This window comes from Pseudophryne corroboree, chromosome 4 (genome assembly GCF_028390025.1).
Source record: "Pseudophryne corroboree isolate aPseCor3 chromosome 4, aPseCor3.hap2, whole genome shotgun sequence".
Lineage (NCBI taxonomy): Eukaryota > Metazoa > Chordata > Amphibia > Anura > Myobatrachidae > Pseudophryne > Pseudophryne corroboree.
The window spans coordinates 452,228,079-452,245,252 of record NC_086447.1 but is presented as its reverse complement, the minus strand read 5'-3'; the positions used below and the strand labels follow the sequence as shown (position 1 = coordinate 452,245,252).

The window sequence follows — 17,174 nt, the reverse complement described above, 5'->3', positions numbered from 1 at the left end:
TATGGCATCAGGGGTGTTGTTTAGACCTGCTTTAGTTGGAGTTTGGGTTAACACGGCCGTAGTTGCATGGGCAAATCAGCTTAGGTTAGGTCTACCGTAGGGTCTTTCCTCAGACCAGCTTATTTCTCACCGCTCACATTGTGAATTGGCTGAGTATTTAGGTGCGGCTGCTAGGAATGTCTGACAAGTTTGCTGTTTTCAGCTTCAATAATGGCGGCCCGACTTTTGTTTTTGTTACGTTCTTGGCACGCCGTGGCTGATTCAACTGAGTGTAGAGGCGTTGCCTTATACTGGCGATATGTTATTTGGCCCTCAATTGGACAAATGTATCTCTCAGGCTACTGTGGGAAAGTCTGTTTTCTTACCGTTTCCCGCACCAGTTCAGAAACAGAAATACACTGGACCAGCATTCAAGTCATTTAGACCTCAGTCCTTTCAAGGCTGTGCTCGAGGAATAAACGTACAGAGTAGACATGGTAGAAAACGTGGTTTTCAACAAACCACTAACCATCGTCCAGGCACAAAGCCAGCTGACAAACCAGTGGCATGACTGACAGCCCATCTCGGATCTTCAGTTGTGGGAGCACGCCTTCAAAAGATTCACTTTGTGGACGTCTGAAACCACACCATTTAGTGTTCAAAGGTTACAAAATAGAATTCAGTTGTAGACAGGCCTGCCTGTGTCAGAAGACAAAAAGGCAGCTCTGCAGACCAAGATTATGTCTCTCGTAGATTCTGCAATTTTAAACTAGGTACCAGTACACCAAATTTCTTTTTTTCTTTTTATTTTTGGAGTTCCAGGGCCAGACGGCTCGGTCTCACCGATATTGAACCTAAAGGGGCTCAATCGGTACGTCAATTACTACAGATTCAGGATAGAATCCCTGCAGTCAGTGATTGCAGGTTTCGAACCACGGGTATTTATGATTTCGCAAGATCTCAAAAATGTGTACTTACACATTCCAATTTGGATACCTATTCAGGCGTACTTAATGTTTGCAGCACAACATACCTATTATCCATTTCAGGCTCTACCGTTTGGCCTGTTATCAGCGCCTTGGGTATTCACAAAGGTAAGGTCTGTGATTATTTGCTCATCTGGTTTCTGGGAGTGGTAATAGTTCCGTACTTAGACGACCTTCTCATCAAGGTTCCGTCTCAGAGATACTCCTTCAAAATGCCTTACGGACGTACAGGGTATTAGTTCAGCAAGGTTAGATTGTCAGCTTCACAATATCAAGCCTTGTCCCGTCTCAAAACATTCTATTTCTAGGAATGATTCTGGATACGGTGGATTAACGAATTTACCTGCCAGCTGAGAAAGCTCAAAGTATTCGTCATCTGGTACACTAAGTGCTCAAACCACGGACAGTCTCGGTGTACTTGTGCATTCGACTGTTGGCAAAGATAGTGGTGTCTTTCGAAGCACTCCAGTTCGGAAGATTGCACTAACGTCTGTTTCAACTAGATCTTTTCGTGTAGTACTCAGGCTCTCATCTACAAATTCGTCAGATGGTCTGGTTGTCTCCAAGGGCCAGAATATCACTACTCTGGTGGCTCCAAGTACAACATTTTACCGTGGGAAAATGGTTCGGAGTCTAGAATTTGTTAATTCTGACGACGGACGCAAGTCTCCCAGGTGGGGGAGCAGTGGTCCTGCATCAATTTCAGGGTTTCTGGTCAGACCAAAAAAGATGGTCAATGAATGTCCTAGAACTCAGGGCTATCTACAATGCTCTGCGTCATGCAGTTTAGATACTCCAGTCTCAGACTGTTCAGGTTCAGTCAGACAAAGCGACGGCAGTCACATACATCAACAATCTAGGAGGGACTCGAAGTCGCATGGCCATGCGAGAAGTTGCTCGAAACCTGAATTGGGCCGAGCATCACCAAGTGATATTGTCGGTAGTGTTCATTCCAGGAGTGGACAACTGGGAAGCAGATTATCTCAGTCATCAGGATTTTAATCCAGGAGAATGGGCCTTTTATCCAGAAGGGTTCCAGATACCCACAGGTGGATCCTACGGCATCGCCAAAATCATCAGACACCCAAGTATGTGTCCAGGACAAGAGATTCAAAGGCAGTGGCAGTGGATGTTCTTAAAATAGCATGGCCGTACAGCCTTGTGTATCTATTTCCACCATTTCCGCTGCATTAAATAAAACACAAAAGATTTGGTCTAGGCGCTGACTTAATTAGGGATAATTCCTACTTGTATCTGGGTGTATTGCTGCTCCAAATAATAGGGAGATCACTGTTTCTCCCAAAAAAGTGCAACCAAACAAAAATAATTGAAGCGCTATACAACCAGATTGTATTTTTTAAAAATTTAATATCACCAATAGACGACACCTATAAACAAACAAACACTTAACACACGGCCGGTGTATAAAATATTAAAACATAGCAATTGCTTCAGGGAATAATTATTACTATTAGAACCACCAAACCATTGGGACTAATCATTAGTTAATTAACCAGTGCACAATGATAATTCAACTCAGATGTATTATGTTGATCTTCTATTGATTGAAACCACAGTCCAGATTGAACAATTAGCAAACAGTCACTTAGACGTGGATATTAAATCATGTCCACAGCTTATGATGCATGCATCGATGTATTTAAGCTTTCCTGTGAAGCCAAAGCAAAACTTGCGTGATGGAATATATAATCCAATCCAGATTTAGTGCTTATAGTGCAATTGATTTTATTAATGATTTAAAAGTTCGCAAGCACTCTTTAACTTATTATGTGTCCCGTCAGCACGGGTAAATAAGGACAATGGTATCTTGGTTGGCTTACTGTGCATTAATCGTCATCAGTGTCTGCAGACTCCACCGGGAGACAATCCCCCCTCCAGCGGCCGAAGGTGCTGTATGCCGCAAAAGCTGATCCGGGGTCTGGCCACACCAAGTCCGTTCGTTGTATGTCCCAACAATGGTCAGACAGTCACAGCCGTGTTTAAGGTGCAACCTCTACGCGTTTCTCCGCCTTTAACTCGGCGGCTTCCTCAGGAGTAATTACTCCTGAGGAAGCCGCCGAGTTAAAGGCGGAGAAACGCGTAGAGAGGTTGCACCTTAAACACGGCTGTGACTGTCTGACCATTGTTGGGACATACAACGAACGGACTTGGTGTGGCCAGACCCCGGATCAGCTTTTGCGGCATACAGCACCTTCGGCCGCTGGAGGGGGGATTGTCTCCCGGTGGAGTCTGCAGACACTGATGACGATTAATGCACAGTAAGCCAACCAAGATACCATTGTCCTTATTTACCCGTGCTGACGGGACACATAATAAGTTAAAGAGTGCTTGTGAACTTTTAAATCATTAATAAAATCAATTGCACTATAAGCACTAAATCTGGATTGGATTATATATTCCATCACGCAAGTTTTGCTTTGGCTTCACAGGAAAGCTTAAATACATCGATGCATGCATCATAAGCTGTGGACATGATTTAATATCCACGTCTAAGTGACTGTTTGCTAATTGTTCAATCTGGACTGTGGTTTCAATCAATAGAAGATCAACATAATACATCTGAGTTGAATTATCATTGTGCACTGGTTAATTAACTAATGATTAGTCCCAATGGTTTGGTGGTTCTAATAGTAATAATTATTCCCTGAAGCAATTGCTATGTTTTAATATTTTATACACCGGCCGTGTGTTAAGTGTTTGTTTGTTTATAGGTGTCGTCTATTGGTGATATTAAATTTTTAAAAAATACAATCTGGTTGTATAGCGCTTCAATTATTTTTGTTTGATTTCCGCTGCATTTTCTGTTTCTAGAACGGATCAAAAGAGTCCACGACCGTCATACTAGTAGCACCTCATTGGCCTCGGAGAGCGTGGTTCTCGGATCTCCGCTGTCTACTCACTGACGATCCATAGCCATTTCCGCTACGTCCAGACCTTCTGCAGCAGGCTCCGTTTCTTTACCCCGGTTTACCGCGGCTGTGTTTGAAGGGGTGGCTGTTGAAACTGCTCTCAAGTCGAGAGGGCATTCCAGAGTATGTTATACCAACTATGTTACGTGCTAGGAAGCCAGTTATAGCAGCTCATTAACACACTGGTTGGTGTGAAGCTCAGAAGTTTCCGACATCTTTCAAGTTGTCCTGTCTTTTGCTATTTTCACAGACAGGATTAGAGAAGGACTAAGTTACAGACTCTAAAGTGCAGGTTTCCGCTTTGTCAATTTCTTTCAGCGCCATTTGCCTCTTTTTCCAACAGTGCATACGTTTCTGCAAGGTGTCCTTAGAGTTCAACCTCCGTTTATACCGCCTACAGATCCGTGGGACTTGAATCTACTTTTAGATTTTTATAGTCCTCACTTTTTTAACTTTTACAGTAAGTGGATGTTCAGGTCTCACTTAAAAAACACTTTTTTTCCTAGCCTTAACTCCGGCAAGGTGTGTTCTGAAGTAGGTGCGTTATCAGGCAATCCACCGTATCTGGTGTTTCATGATAACAGAGCAGATCTTCGAACGAATTCCGCTTTTCTACCTAAGGTAGTATTCTCTTTTCATAAATGTAATAATTCATGGTACCTGCTTTCTCAGAAAGTTTGGGAACTCCAGCTACTTTGATTGTGATTTGTGCGCTTCGCATTGTTGTAGCCGAACATCAACCGTCCGTAAAACGTATACTTTGTTTATCTATACTGCAGTCAAGATAGGATGGCCAGCTTCCAGACAGAGGTTGGCTAGATCGATTGCGCAAACTATTCCTCAGGCTTAATTTCAGACTAGTTTACAACCACCTGCATATACGTTAGCATTCCACACGTCCGGTGGGAACGTCATGGGTAGCAGGTCGTGCGGCTTTCATAAATTTGCTGTGCGGTTACATGGATGTCAGTGCACAAGTCGTGTGCTTTTACAAGTTTAATGCTTTTGCGGCATCAGAATCTAGCTTTGGCCATCTACTATTAAAGGTGCCAAACAGCTCTCCCGCCCAAGGGGTAAACTTTGGTACATACCAAGAGTACTCCAGTGACCCCTAGTGGATGAAAAAGAAAGTAGCATTTTGGTACTTACCAAGTAAATCCTTTTCTTATAATCCATAGGGGTCACTGGACGTCTGCCCAGAACAGTTTTCACCTGTCTTGTAGTAGGTTCATTATATCTTATGGTAACACATTATCACCGGCTTGTTGGAAGGTTACGTGATTATTATCTGTTATCGTGTCAACTTTCCAGTTGTCCGTTATGTTTATAATATATGTAATTCTCCATTGTTCAATCCTCTTTCGCTTCTATTTGGCTCAGCAAAAAAACACTGAGGGAGATGAGAGTTACACATTTAAATATTTCAATGTATCCCTGCTGTCGCACCGTCCATATCTCCAATACTACTCCAGTGACCCCTATGGATTCAAAGAAAAGGATTTACCTGGGAAGTACCAAATTCCTACTTTTTTTTTATTTTTATTTTTTTTTAAGTAGGGAAGGTAGTCATGTGACATATCAAACAGATGCAGAATTTCATAAGAAAAACGATGTTCTTAGTTTTAACGTATCGTTATTCATTCTTGTTTGGATAGTAGTCCACCTGGTGAGACCAGATGCTGCAGTTTGTAGATGAGGCTTGACAGTTCAGCGTCCTTAGTACTAAGAGGTTCTGGAAACATTTAAGTATTCATAGTTTGCGGTTCTAGCAATTCTTCGGCACAGTGTAGGCTTATCATTTATAAGGGGAGGACAAAGTTCCTGGGGATTAGCGATTTCTGTGTAGATCTTTCCTGAAGCAGAGGTTTCTCACGGTCGCTCAAACCAGAATAGAGGAATGGGGAGAGACTGCCCTGTCTGTTCATTCTTGTTGAGAAATTGTGTCTGCATCCAGAAGTTCAGTAGGTTGATAGTCAGAGGTACTAAGCTTGGCATTGGGTCCATGAAGTGGGTTTCTATTTAAACATGACCAGTTTAAGCACTGTGGTAGCTAGATTGATAACAGCCACAATGAAGCAAGCATATTCTGGGGCTTATTGACCTGTTCCAGTCAGGTTTCTGCTCCATCCACTCGCTCAGAAGGTACTTCATGGGCAGTTCGGAAATGGTTCATCCGCAGAGCAGTACAGCTTCAGGGTTCTTGGTGCATTCATTCACCAAGTTTTTACAGTCTATGACTTTGTGGGCTTAATTCATATGTGATTTGAGTTGCGCCCTGTGCTGCGCAGTACCTATTGACAGTGTGCTGCTGTCGGGGGGATGATTTGAACAAAAAGGCATGCCGCCGCGGTTTAGAATGAGGGAAAATCGTGGATCTCAGTCGTTGGACGACGTTTCCCTGAACTCTGCGACTGGTCCCTTGTGTGGCATCATAGATGCCGTAAGCTGCCTGATGGTGAGTATGGGATCCGATGTTGCATCCTTTGGATGCTGGTTGCTGCAAGAGGAGGCGTCTGCATGTAATAGATGCCTCCTCCTGCATCACCATACATCACTATCACTGATGCGTCCATGGAAGCAGCAGGGATTGCAATGTCAACCACATCAGAATTAGGTTCAGATAAGTCTGGACGGTCCCTCCCCTAGAGGCAACTTTTGTATATCCCCATGGTGATGAAGTGTCCCCCATATGTAGGGACCGAAAACAAGATTATTGTTAATTACCAGTTAATTCTCTTTCTCTGAGTTCAACTGGGGGACACTTCAATCCCTTCTTTATTTGTTGAATATATGAGTAAGATGGATTTAGTTCTTCAACCTATCTTTCAGGATCTTTAAGCTCAAACTGAGGATGGGAAGAGCTTTTATACCGCTAAATAGCTAGCTCATTAAGTGCCTTCTCTATAACACAAAGCCTTATGGTCATGAGTGTCCTCCAGATGAAGTCAGAGAAAAAGATTTACAGTAACTGGTTAACACCACAAATCTTGAGTTTGTGAGCAATGTTGTACACTACATGGAGATTTGTGTATATATTTTATATCCAAGAAATTAGGATACCATGCTAAAGTTTACCATATTGTCACCTATAACCGCATATACTATATCTATTGAGGGAAATAATTGCTTTTTTACCTGCCATTATGTTACTTATCTCTCTCCGCTTTTAGAGTTGTTGTTTAAAGAAAAGTGGGAAGCGTTCTCTTTGCGTCTAAATCAAGCCCATCAGCAAATGAAGATGACGGAAAATGCTGTGCTGTTTGCCTTTGTAGAGGTATGTTGCCATGCTGAGGTGTCGAGTAGCTTTTTTTTTTTTTTTTTTTTTTTTTATTCCAGAATAATCATCTATTAGTGTGTTTTTTATTCAAGCTTCTTTGTCATTGCTGAGTATTCCCCTAATATTAAAATATCTTATTGCAATGACTTGCCTCATAATTTATTAGCTGGTTGAGACATTTCACTGTTAAAAGTGATCTAAAATTCATAAACTGTCAAAAAGCTTTTGACAAATATTTGAGCATACTACTAAATTAAATTAAAAAAACAAAACAAATCTTTGTGAGCAGACTTGTTAAAACAAATTTAAGTATAATGCTACGTGTGTGGGAAAAGAAATGGGTTCACTACGGCTGGCCGACGGTCGGGCTCCCGGCGACCAGCATCCCGGCGCCGGGAGCCCGACCGCCGGCTTACCGACAGCGTGGCTACGCGCGCCACACTATTTTATTCTCCCTCTATGGGGGTCGTGGACCTCCACGAGGGAAAATAAGTGTCGGTATGCCGGCTGTCGGGCTCCCGGCGCCGGTATACTGAGCGCCGGGAGCCCGACCGCCGGCATACAGAAGACCACCCAAAGAAATGTGTATATGTTCCTAACTGGAGTGTGTTAAATTGCATTGTACTGGACGTTGATGCATTTTTACTTATTTTCCAGTCAGGCTCTAGTGATTTTGATATAACAGACTTGTCTTTGATTCTTTTTAACATCAGAGACTTGGCTTTACTGTCCACTTCTACCTGTTCTTATCTTCCACCAGACACGCCTCACTAATTACTGTATGTGCCACCACTGTTGGTGCCCCTGGATGTAGGAGTGTAGTTGCTGCCACCAGCAAGTATAATTTATTTTCTATTAATGGCCTGCACATCACTGATATATGATGATACAGGAGACCTAATGTAGAATGTACATTACATGTTTACTTCTGCCAGGCTGTGGAAATGAGCCTGCAGTCCCTTTTAACCATTCCGGGATGATTAATTAATCCTGCACATATACAGTATCTTTCTGGACCTTGTTGACATGTTTAACATTACTCTCGAAGGCAGCGGGATCTGCTGACATTTATTCATTAAGCACACCGTGTCTAACCACTAACTAAATCCTTAATGAGCCGTGGCGCCAAAGGCAGCGTATCGGCTCACTTACAAAGATAGGTGGTGGTTTATGCGCATTAGGAGGTCTTTTAATACCGACACTAGTGGGAGCTATTAAGTGAGATTGGTTTGCAGTGTCCTACTGCGCATATTGGAAACATGACAGCCATTTTGTAAAATTATATAGATTAAAAAAAGTTGATTTGGCTCATTGGCCATTATTTTTTTCTGATTCCTTAGGGTACGTTGGCTCAGGCTGTAAAGAAAGGAGAATGGATCTTGTTAGATGAAATTAACTTGTCAGCTGCTGAAACTTTGGAATGCTTGTGTGGCTTACTAGAGGGTGCCACAGGATCACTTGTTTTGCTGGACAGAGGAGACACAGGTATTGTACTTTTTTTTTTTTTTTTAATAGAAATTGTACATAATATATGCTGAATAAAATGTTTATACGAACATTTTTTACTTTCTATTTCTTTTAAGTAGTAGCCGTTAAAGAATGGCTAAATACTTACTTAATTGATGTATAGACTCTATTGTTCTGGATATTACCCTTGTGGAAAGCTTACTAAGCTTGAGTAAATGTGTTCTTAGGAGGCAAAAAAAGAGCTGTCCATTACTGGTGTATACTTTTCTGAAGAAAATTGTATATATTATGACATTATGCAGAGGAAATCTCCCATCACCCTTTAGATATGATTATTGTTGCAAATTGGATACATTGAGATTTATTGTTTGCAGGTGACTACGATTATAGTTGAATGTACTTGAATGCCATACATTTTATGGTAGGTTTGTAAAGCTGAGAATTCACAATGATGCACTTTTTGTTTTGCCATTCTGCAGAAAGACAGTTTGTTACATGCTGCTTTTTGCAGAATTTAGCTTTTTATTAGCGCTATGCAAATGGCATGGTAGTCCACAATCGACGCTGGAGTGTTCTAAAAATAAGTGTTTATTTATAAACATGGGACAAGACAACATGAATTAAAAAAAAATAAAAATTTCCGATTACCGAATGCTTTTTGGTTACTTTACAAGCTTTTCAGATTGTTGTCTTATACAGGTGTTTGTTACACATGCAGGATCAAGTATTATTACTCTTATATTAGCTTTATGTACAGTATGTCTTTGTATTGTTGTTTTTGACATCCGAGGTGTCTCTGAAATTCATGTTGTCTTGTCACATGTTTGTAAAGAAATACTTATTTTCTCTTACGTCCTAGAGGATGCTGGGGACTCCGTAAGGACCATGGGGATAGACGGGCTCCGCAGGAGACATGGGCACTTTAAGAAAGACTTTAGGTCTGGGTGTGCACTGGCTCCTCCCTCTATGCCCCTCCTCCAGACCTCAGTTTGATACTGTGCCCAGTGGAGACTGGGTGCTTTTCAGAGAGCTCTCCTGAGCTTTCTGACAGAAAGTATATTTGTTAGGTTTTTATTTTCAGCGAGCCTGCTGGCAACAGACTCCCTGCATCGAGGGACTGAGGGGAGAGAAGCAGACCTACTTCTGTGAGTTTCAAGGCTCTGCTTCTTAGGCTACTGGACACCATTAGCTCCAGAGGGAGTCAGAACACAGGTCTCACCCTGGAGTTCGTCCCGGAGCCGCGCCGCATTCCTCCTCACAGAGCCGGAAGATAGAAGCCGGGTGAGTATGAGAAGAAAAGACTTCAGAGGCGGCAGAAGACTTCATGATCTTCACTGAGGTAACGCACAGCGGTGAAGCTATGCGCCATTGCTCCCATACACCTCACACACGGCAGTCACTGTAAGGGTGCAGGGCGGGCGCCCTGGGCAGCTTATAAACCTCTTTTCTGGCAAAAATAGTATATATACAGCTGGCCACTGTGTGTGTGTGTGTGTGTATATGTATGTATATGTATGTATATGTATGTATATGTGTATATATATATATATATATATATATATATATATATATATATATATATATATATATATATATATATATATATATATATAGCCCCCGCCAGTTTTCAGTATATTTGAGCGGGACAGAAGGCCGCCGCCGAGGGGGCGGGGCTTCTCCCTCAGCACTCACCAGCGCCATTTTCTCCACAGCACAGATGAGAGGAAGCTCCCCGGACTCTCCTCTGCTTATACCACGGTTAAAGAGGGTTTTAAAGAAGAGAGGGGGCACATAATTAGGCGCATATATACATTTATACACAGCGCTACTGGGTAAACATATGTTTATTGTGTTTTTTCCTGGGTCATATAGCGCTGGGGTGTGTGCTGGCATACTCTCTCTCTGTCTCTCCAAAGGGCCTTGTGGGGGAACTGTCTTCAGATAAGAGGATTCCCTGAGTGTGTGGTGTCGGTACGCGTGTGTCGACATGTCTGAGGTAAAAGGCTCTCCTAGGGAGGATGGGGAACAAATGAATGTGGTGTCTCCGTTGACAACGCCGACACCTGACTGGATGGATATGTGGAATGTTTTAAGTGCTAATGTAAATTTATTGCACAAAAGATGAGAAGGAACAGCCAGGGAGTCAACCCATGTCGGTCCCTATGTCGTAGGGGCCTTCAGGGTCACAAAAGCGCCCACTATCCCAAATAATAGTCACAGATACCGACACGGACTCTGACTCCAGTGTCGACTACGATGATGCAAAGTTACAGCCAAAATTGGCTAAAAGTATTCAAAATATGATTATTGTAATAAAAGATGATTTGCATATCAAACCCCCTGTCCCTGAGACGAGGGTACATATGTATAGGGTAAAGAAACCTGAGGTAAACTTTCCCCCATCTCATGAACAAGTTATTGAAAAGGCTTGGAAATCTCCAGACAAGAAACTGCAGATTCCCAAAAATGGATTCTTGGGGCATATCCTTTCCCGACTAAGGACAGGATATGGTAAGAATCTTCTCCAAGAGGGAAAAAAGCTTGGACACGCTTATCCAAAAAAGGTAGCGCTGCTATTATGGCTACCCTCAGGGACCTGCTGATCGCAGACAGCAGGCTACCTGGAAGTCCATTTACACAATCTAGTACCTTACTCAACCCGGCGTTAGTGTCGGCTTGGGTTTGTAGCGCTGTAGCAGCAAGGATAGGTACCTTATCGACGGAAATTAATACCCTGGATAAGGATACCGGTTTATAGACCCTGGGTCATATTAAAGATGCTGTCTTATATATGGGAAATGCTCAAAGAGACATTGGCCTACTGAGTTCTAGAAATCACCGCTATGTCGATTTCTGCTAGACGAGTCCTATGGACCCGGCAATGGACAGAAGGCATATGGAGGTTTTACCTTACAAGGGTGAGGAATTGGTTGGGGAAGGTCTCTCGGACCTGGTCTCCACAACTACGGCAACTGAATAAAATTTTTGCCATGTATTTCCTCACAGACTAAGAAAGCACCACATTAACACATGCGGTACTTTCGGTTATGCCAGAGGTAAGGTCAGGGAAAACAAGCTGCCAACCACAGTTATTTCCCAGGAGCAGAAGTCCTCCCCGGCCTCTATAAAATCCACAGCGTGATGCGGGAACTCCGCTGAGGGAGTCCGCCACAGGGGGGGCACGTCTTCGACTGGTCAGCCACATCTGGGTTCACTCACAGGTGGATCCCGGGGCGATAGAAATTATTTCCCAGGGTTACAAGCTGGAGTTCGAACAAGTGTCTCCTCGCCGGTTTCTCAAATCGGCCTTAACAGCTTCTCTCCCAGAAAGGGAGCGACTGTTAAATGCAATTCACAAAGTGTATCATCAACAGGTGGTGGTTAATGTTCCCCTACTTCTACATGAGAAGGGGTAGTAAATCAACCCTGTTAGTAGTCCCGAAACCGGACGGTTCGGTCAGACCCATTTTACATTTAAAATCCTTGAACCTATACTTGAAAAGGTTCAAGGTGCAATCGCTCAGAGCGGTCATCGCCAGCCTAGAAAGGGGGAGATTTTATGGTATCCCTGGACATAAAGGATGCATACCTTCATGTTCCCATAAATCCACCTCATCAGGCGTACCTAAGATTTGCGGTACAGGTTGTCATTACCAGGGTTTTCCACCGAGGATTTTCACCAAGGTAATGGCGGAAATGATGGTGCTCCTGCGCAAGCAGGATGTCGCAATTAGTATCACTTTCACTGAAGGTGTTACAGTAACACAGCTGTTCTCTCAATATCCCGAAGTCGCAGTTGATTCCTACAACTGGTCTGACTTTCTTGGGCATGATTCTGGATACGGTCCAGAAAAGGGTTTATCTGCAGATAGAAAAGGCTCAGGAACTCATGACTCTGGTCAGGAACCTATTGAAGCCAAAACAGATGTCAGTGCATTACTGCACTTGAGTACTGGAAAAGATGGTGGCATCATACAAAGCCTTCCAATGGGACCTACTGGCAAGTGGTCCGAATCACATCTACAGATTCATCAGTTGATCGCCCTGTCCCCCAGGGCCAGGGTATCTCTCCTGTGAGGGTGCTCACCTTCTAGGGGGCTGCAGGTTCGGCATTCAGGACTGGATTCTGGTGACCACGGACGCGAGCCTCCGAGGTTGGGGAGCAGTCACGCAGGAGAAACTTCCAGGGTCTTGGGTCAAGTCAAGAGACTTGTCTTCACATCAATGTCCTGGAGCTGAGGGCCATATAAAACGCCCTTCGTCAAGCGGAGACCTTGCTTCGCGACTTACCAGTACTGATCCAATCAAACAACATCACCGCAGTGGCTCATGTAAACCGCCAGGGCGGCACAAGGAGCAGAGTGGCAAGAAGCCACCATGATTCTTCGCTGGGCGAAAAATCATGTAAGCGCACTGTCAGCAGTGTTCATTCCAGGAGTGGACAACTAAGAAGCAGACTTCCTCAGCAGACACGACCTGCATCCAGGAGTGGGGACTTCATCAGGAAGTCTTCACACAGATTGCAAGTCAGTAGGAACTGCCCCAAATAGACATGAAGACGTCCCGCCTCAACAAAAAGCTGAAAAGATATTGCGCCAGGTCGATAGACCTTCAGATGGTAGCTGTGGACGCCCTAGTGACACCGTGGGTGTTCCAGTCGGTCTATGTGTTTCCTCCTTCCTCTCATCCCAAAGGTGTTGAGAATAATAAGAAAGAGAGGAGTGCAGACAATTCTCATTGTTCCAGATTGGCCACGAAGGGCCTGATATCCGGATCTGCAGGAGAATGCTCACAGAGGATCAGTGGCCTCTTCCTCTAAGATAGGATCTGTTGCAACAGGGGCCCGGTCTGTTCCAAGACTTACCGCGGCTGCGTTTGACGGCATGGCGGTTGAACGCCGGATCCTAGCGGAAAAGGGCATTCCGGATGAGGTCATTCCTACGCTGATAAAGGCTAGGAAAGACGTGACAACTAAGCATTATCACCGTATATGGCGAAAATATGTTTCTTGGTGTGAGGCCAGGAATACTCCTACGGAAGAATTCCATCTGGGCCGTTTTCCTTCACTTCCTATAAACTGGAGTGAATGTGGGCCAAGAATTAGGCTCCATTAAGGTTCAGATTTCGGCCTTATCCAATTTGTTTCAAAAAGAATTGGCTTCTCTCCCAGAAGTACAGACTTTTGAGAAGGGAGTGCTGCATATTCAGCCTCCTTTTGTACCTCCGGTGGCGCCTTGGGACCTTAACTTGGTGTTGAGTTTCCTTAAGTCGCATTGGTTTGAACCACTTAAAATGGTGGAGTGAAAATATCTCACTTGAAAGGTGGTCATGTTGTTAGCCTTAGCTTCGGCTAGGCGAGTGTCGGAATTGGCGGCTTTGTCTCATAAAAAAGCCCCATAGTTTTTTTCCATATGGATAGAGCGGAATTGCGGAACCGTCCTCAATTCTTGCCTAAGGTGGTGTCATCTTTTCATATGAACCAACCTATTGTGGTGCCTGTGGCTACGCGTGACTTGGAGGATTCCGAGTCCCTTGATGTAGTCAGGGTTTTGAAAATGTACGTAGCCAGAACGGCTAGAGTCAGAAAAAACAGAAGCACTGTTTGTCCTGTATGCAGCCAACAAGGGCGGCGCTCCTGCTTCAAAGCAGACTATTGCTTACTGGATCTGTAACACGATTCAGCGAGCGTAAAACGGCTGTATTGCCGTTACCTAAATTGGTCAAGGCCCATTCCACTAGGAAGGTGGGCTCTTCTTGGGCGGCTGCCCGAGGGGTCTCGGCTCTACAGCTGGGCTGAGTGGTTTCTTGGTCGGGTTCAAACACCTTGCGAGGTTTTATAAGTTTGATACCCTGGCTGAGGAGGACCTCCTGTTTGCTCAATCGGTGCTGCAGTGTCATCCGCACTCTCCCGCCCGTTTTTGGAGCTTTGGTATAATCCCCTTGGTCCTTACGGAGTCCCGGGCGTCCTCTAGGACGTAAGAGAAAATAAGATTTTAAACCTACCGTTAAATCTTTAGTCTGTAGAGGATGCTGGGCGCCCGTCCCAAGTGCGGACTACTCCTGCAAGGCTTGTATATAGTTTTGCTTACATAAGGGTTATGTTATAATTTTCATCGGTCTTGGACTGATGCTATGTTGTTTTCATACTGTTAACTGGGTAGTATATCACAAGTTATATGGTGTGATTGGTGTGGCTGGTATGAATCTTGCCCTTGGATTAACAAAAATCCTTTCCTCGTACTGTCCGTCTCCTCTGGGCACAGTTTCTCTAACTGAGGTCTGGAGGAGGTGCATAGAGGGAGGAGCCAGTGCACACCCAGACCTAAAGTCTTTCTTAAAGTGCCCATGTCTCCTGCGGAGCCCGTCTATCCCCATGGTCCTTACGGAGTCCCCAGCATCCTCTACGGACTACGAGAAAAGGATTTACCAGTAGGTTTAAAATCTCATTTTTAGAACACTCCAGCGCCCATTGTGGACTACCACGCCATTTGCATTGTTATACATTGTTTACATTGTTGTCTAGGGGAGACCAGAGTTATTCCACATAGGCAGCAAAGGAGGGTTGCGCAGTAAGCACCTACCATACATTCATTCACTTTTATTAGAGCTACTACTTTGTGGTACCTAGAATTTCGCATTCGTCTCAGGGGAAAAAATTATGGGGGAATTCCATGTGGAACACCCAAGTACAGATTTTGGGAAATAATTCCAACATTCCACGGAACAGTTTTGAAAATATTTTTCTTTAAGTACAGTATATTTAGTCATATACAGTGGAAAGTATTCACAGCACTTTACTTATTCCCCATTTTGTTATGTTTCAGCCTTTTTCCACACTGGAATAAATTAATTTTCCCCCTTAAAATTCTACACACAATACCCCATATTGAGAACATAAAATAAGCGTTTCTCCGGCAGGGTCCACAGGTTATCCACAGTATAACAATGGGATATGATGGAGCGACTGCGGATTTGCACCAATCAGTCATAGCTTTCTGGCCTCCCAGCATGCAATGGGCCTGTCCATATATCCCCACCCCCTGGCTCAGGCAAATCTGTTTTTTGTTTGGAGCGGCAGGAGCCCCGGACCATGGTCACAGGCTACACATTGTTTAGATTCATCAGAAGATGAAAGCCCAATTTATTCTACTTCATCATATGAAAAAGATGTAGGTCTCAGCTCTCGAATATAGTGGAGTTAATTAAAGCAATAAAGCCATCTTACCTTAGAGGATACAGCAGAGCCTGTGTTAAAAAAACCAAGGCACCTGTGTTTAAACATCCCAAAATTTGAGTTTCTAGGGTCAGACAGCTGACGGAAATCATGGAAGAGGCTTGGGCTACGCCCAGTAAAAAGTTAGAATTCCTAAGAAAAGGAATTCCAAAGATCTGCTTCCAGCTGGGGATTCTTTAAAAAAGGGGAGATGGCTCCTAAAGTAGATATGAATAATCTACATTAGCTTTACTTTCAATTTTTCCTGTCTAGGACTATCATGAGGCCAAGCCTTGGCTTTGGCTTGAATGACAAAGGCAGTGGTTGCCTGGGCTGATGCAATGGAAGGGGATTTTTCAGTAGAGCAAGAATCTCATATGGCTCATATTAAAAAAAAAAAAAAGGCAATGTTCCTGGAAGCATTGGATATGAGCAATATATTTACTCCAGGGCATCAGTCCTAACTATACCTGCTCATAGAGCAGTTTGGCTGGGTACGTGGAAGATCTACAGCCGCACCACACTGAAAGATATGCCCAATCTCAGCAGATCTTGGAAGCTATGCAGTGTGGGGCCTGGTGAGTACTTGGATGGTAAACATCTGCGAATACCAGGTGCTGTAGGTGGAATCATTGTCTTTTTCTGAAAATATTCTTTTTGGTCAGAAGCAGACTCCATGAAGGTCAGGTTCCCTCCACATATAGTTCAAACCTAAAAGTTCTGTATTTCGTCCCTTTAGTGGTATCTAACAGGTCGTGTTGGTCTTACAAAATCAATGGATGCCTGTCACAGGTTTGAATCCCACGTCAGTGTGATTGGAAACTAGGTAAGCTTTGGGCTACCAGAAGATCTACAGTGTTGGGCCGGGTTAGTACTCGCATGAGAGACCATCGGGGAATACCAGGTAGAAAAATTAAACCATCAGCTGATGGTGTGGGCTCCGCCTGGGGGACCCCAGATTGGGGGGCCCGACTTCTACAGGTCACGCAGATCTGGCATGGTATCTCTAGTTATGCTTTCGCCTTTAAAACAGCCTGTCTCGGTTATAGATGAAGGCCTGGCTTTGCAAGAAGCAGGTCAGGAATAGTCATTCCAGTTCCTCTGGCAAACAAGGACAAGGTTTTACTTCAACCTGATGTTAAGGTGTGTACACATGGTGAGATTTCTCTGTCCAATCTGTCTGAGAACAAAAATCTGGTAATGGATGAGAGCAAATGACAATATACCATTTGCTCCCAACCATTGGAAAATAGACAATGGTTGTTCAAACAAATAGGTTAAATCAGTTTGTTTGGAAAAATGTGTTAAATCAATAGTTTTAA

General features: G+C 43.8%; 1 protein-coding gene across 1 annotated transcript in view; it reads left to right on the top strand.

The window, feature by feature from the left end:
- MDN1 (midasin AAA ATPase 1) overlaps positions 1–17,174 on the top strand; it is a 695,825-nt gene that overhangs the window by 164,081 nt on the left and 514,570 nt on the right. Inside the window, exons 17-18 of the mRNA XM_063916985.1 lie at positions 7,066–7,169; positions 8,513–8,657. Of these exons, the coding sequence (XP_063773055.1) occupies positions 7,066–7,169; positions 8,513–8,657 (249 nt within the window). The remainder of the gene's footprint in view (positions 1–7,065; positions 7,170–8,512; positions 8,658–17,174) is intronic.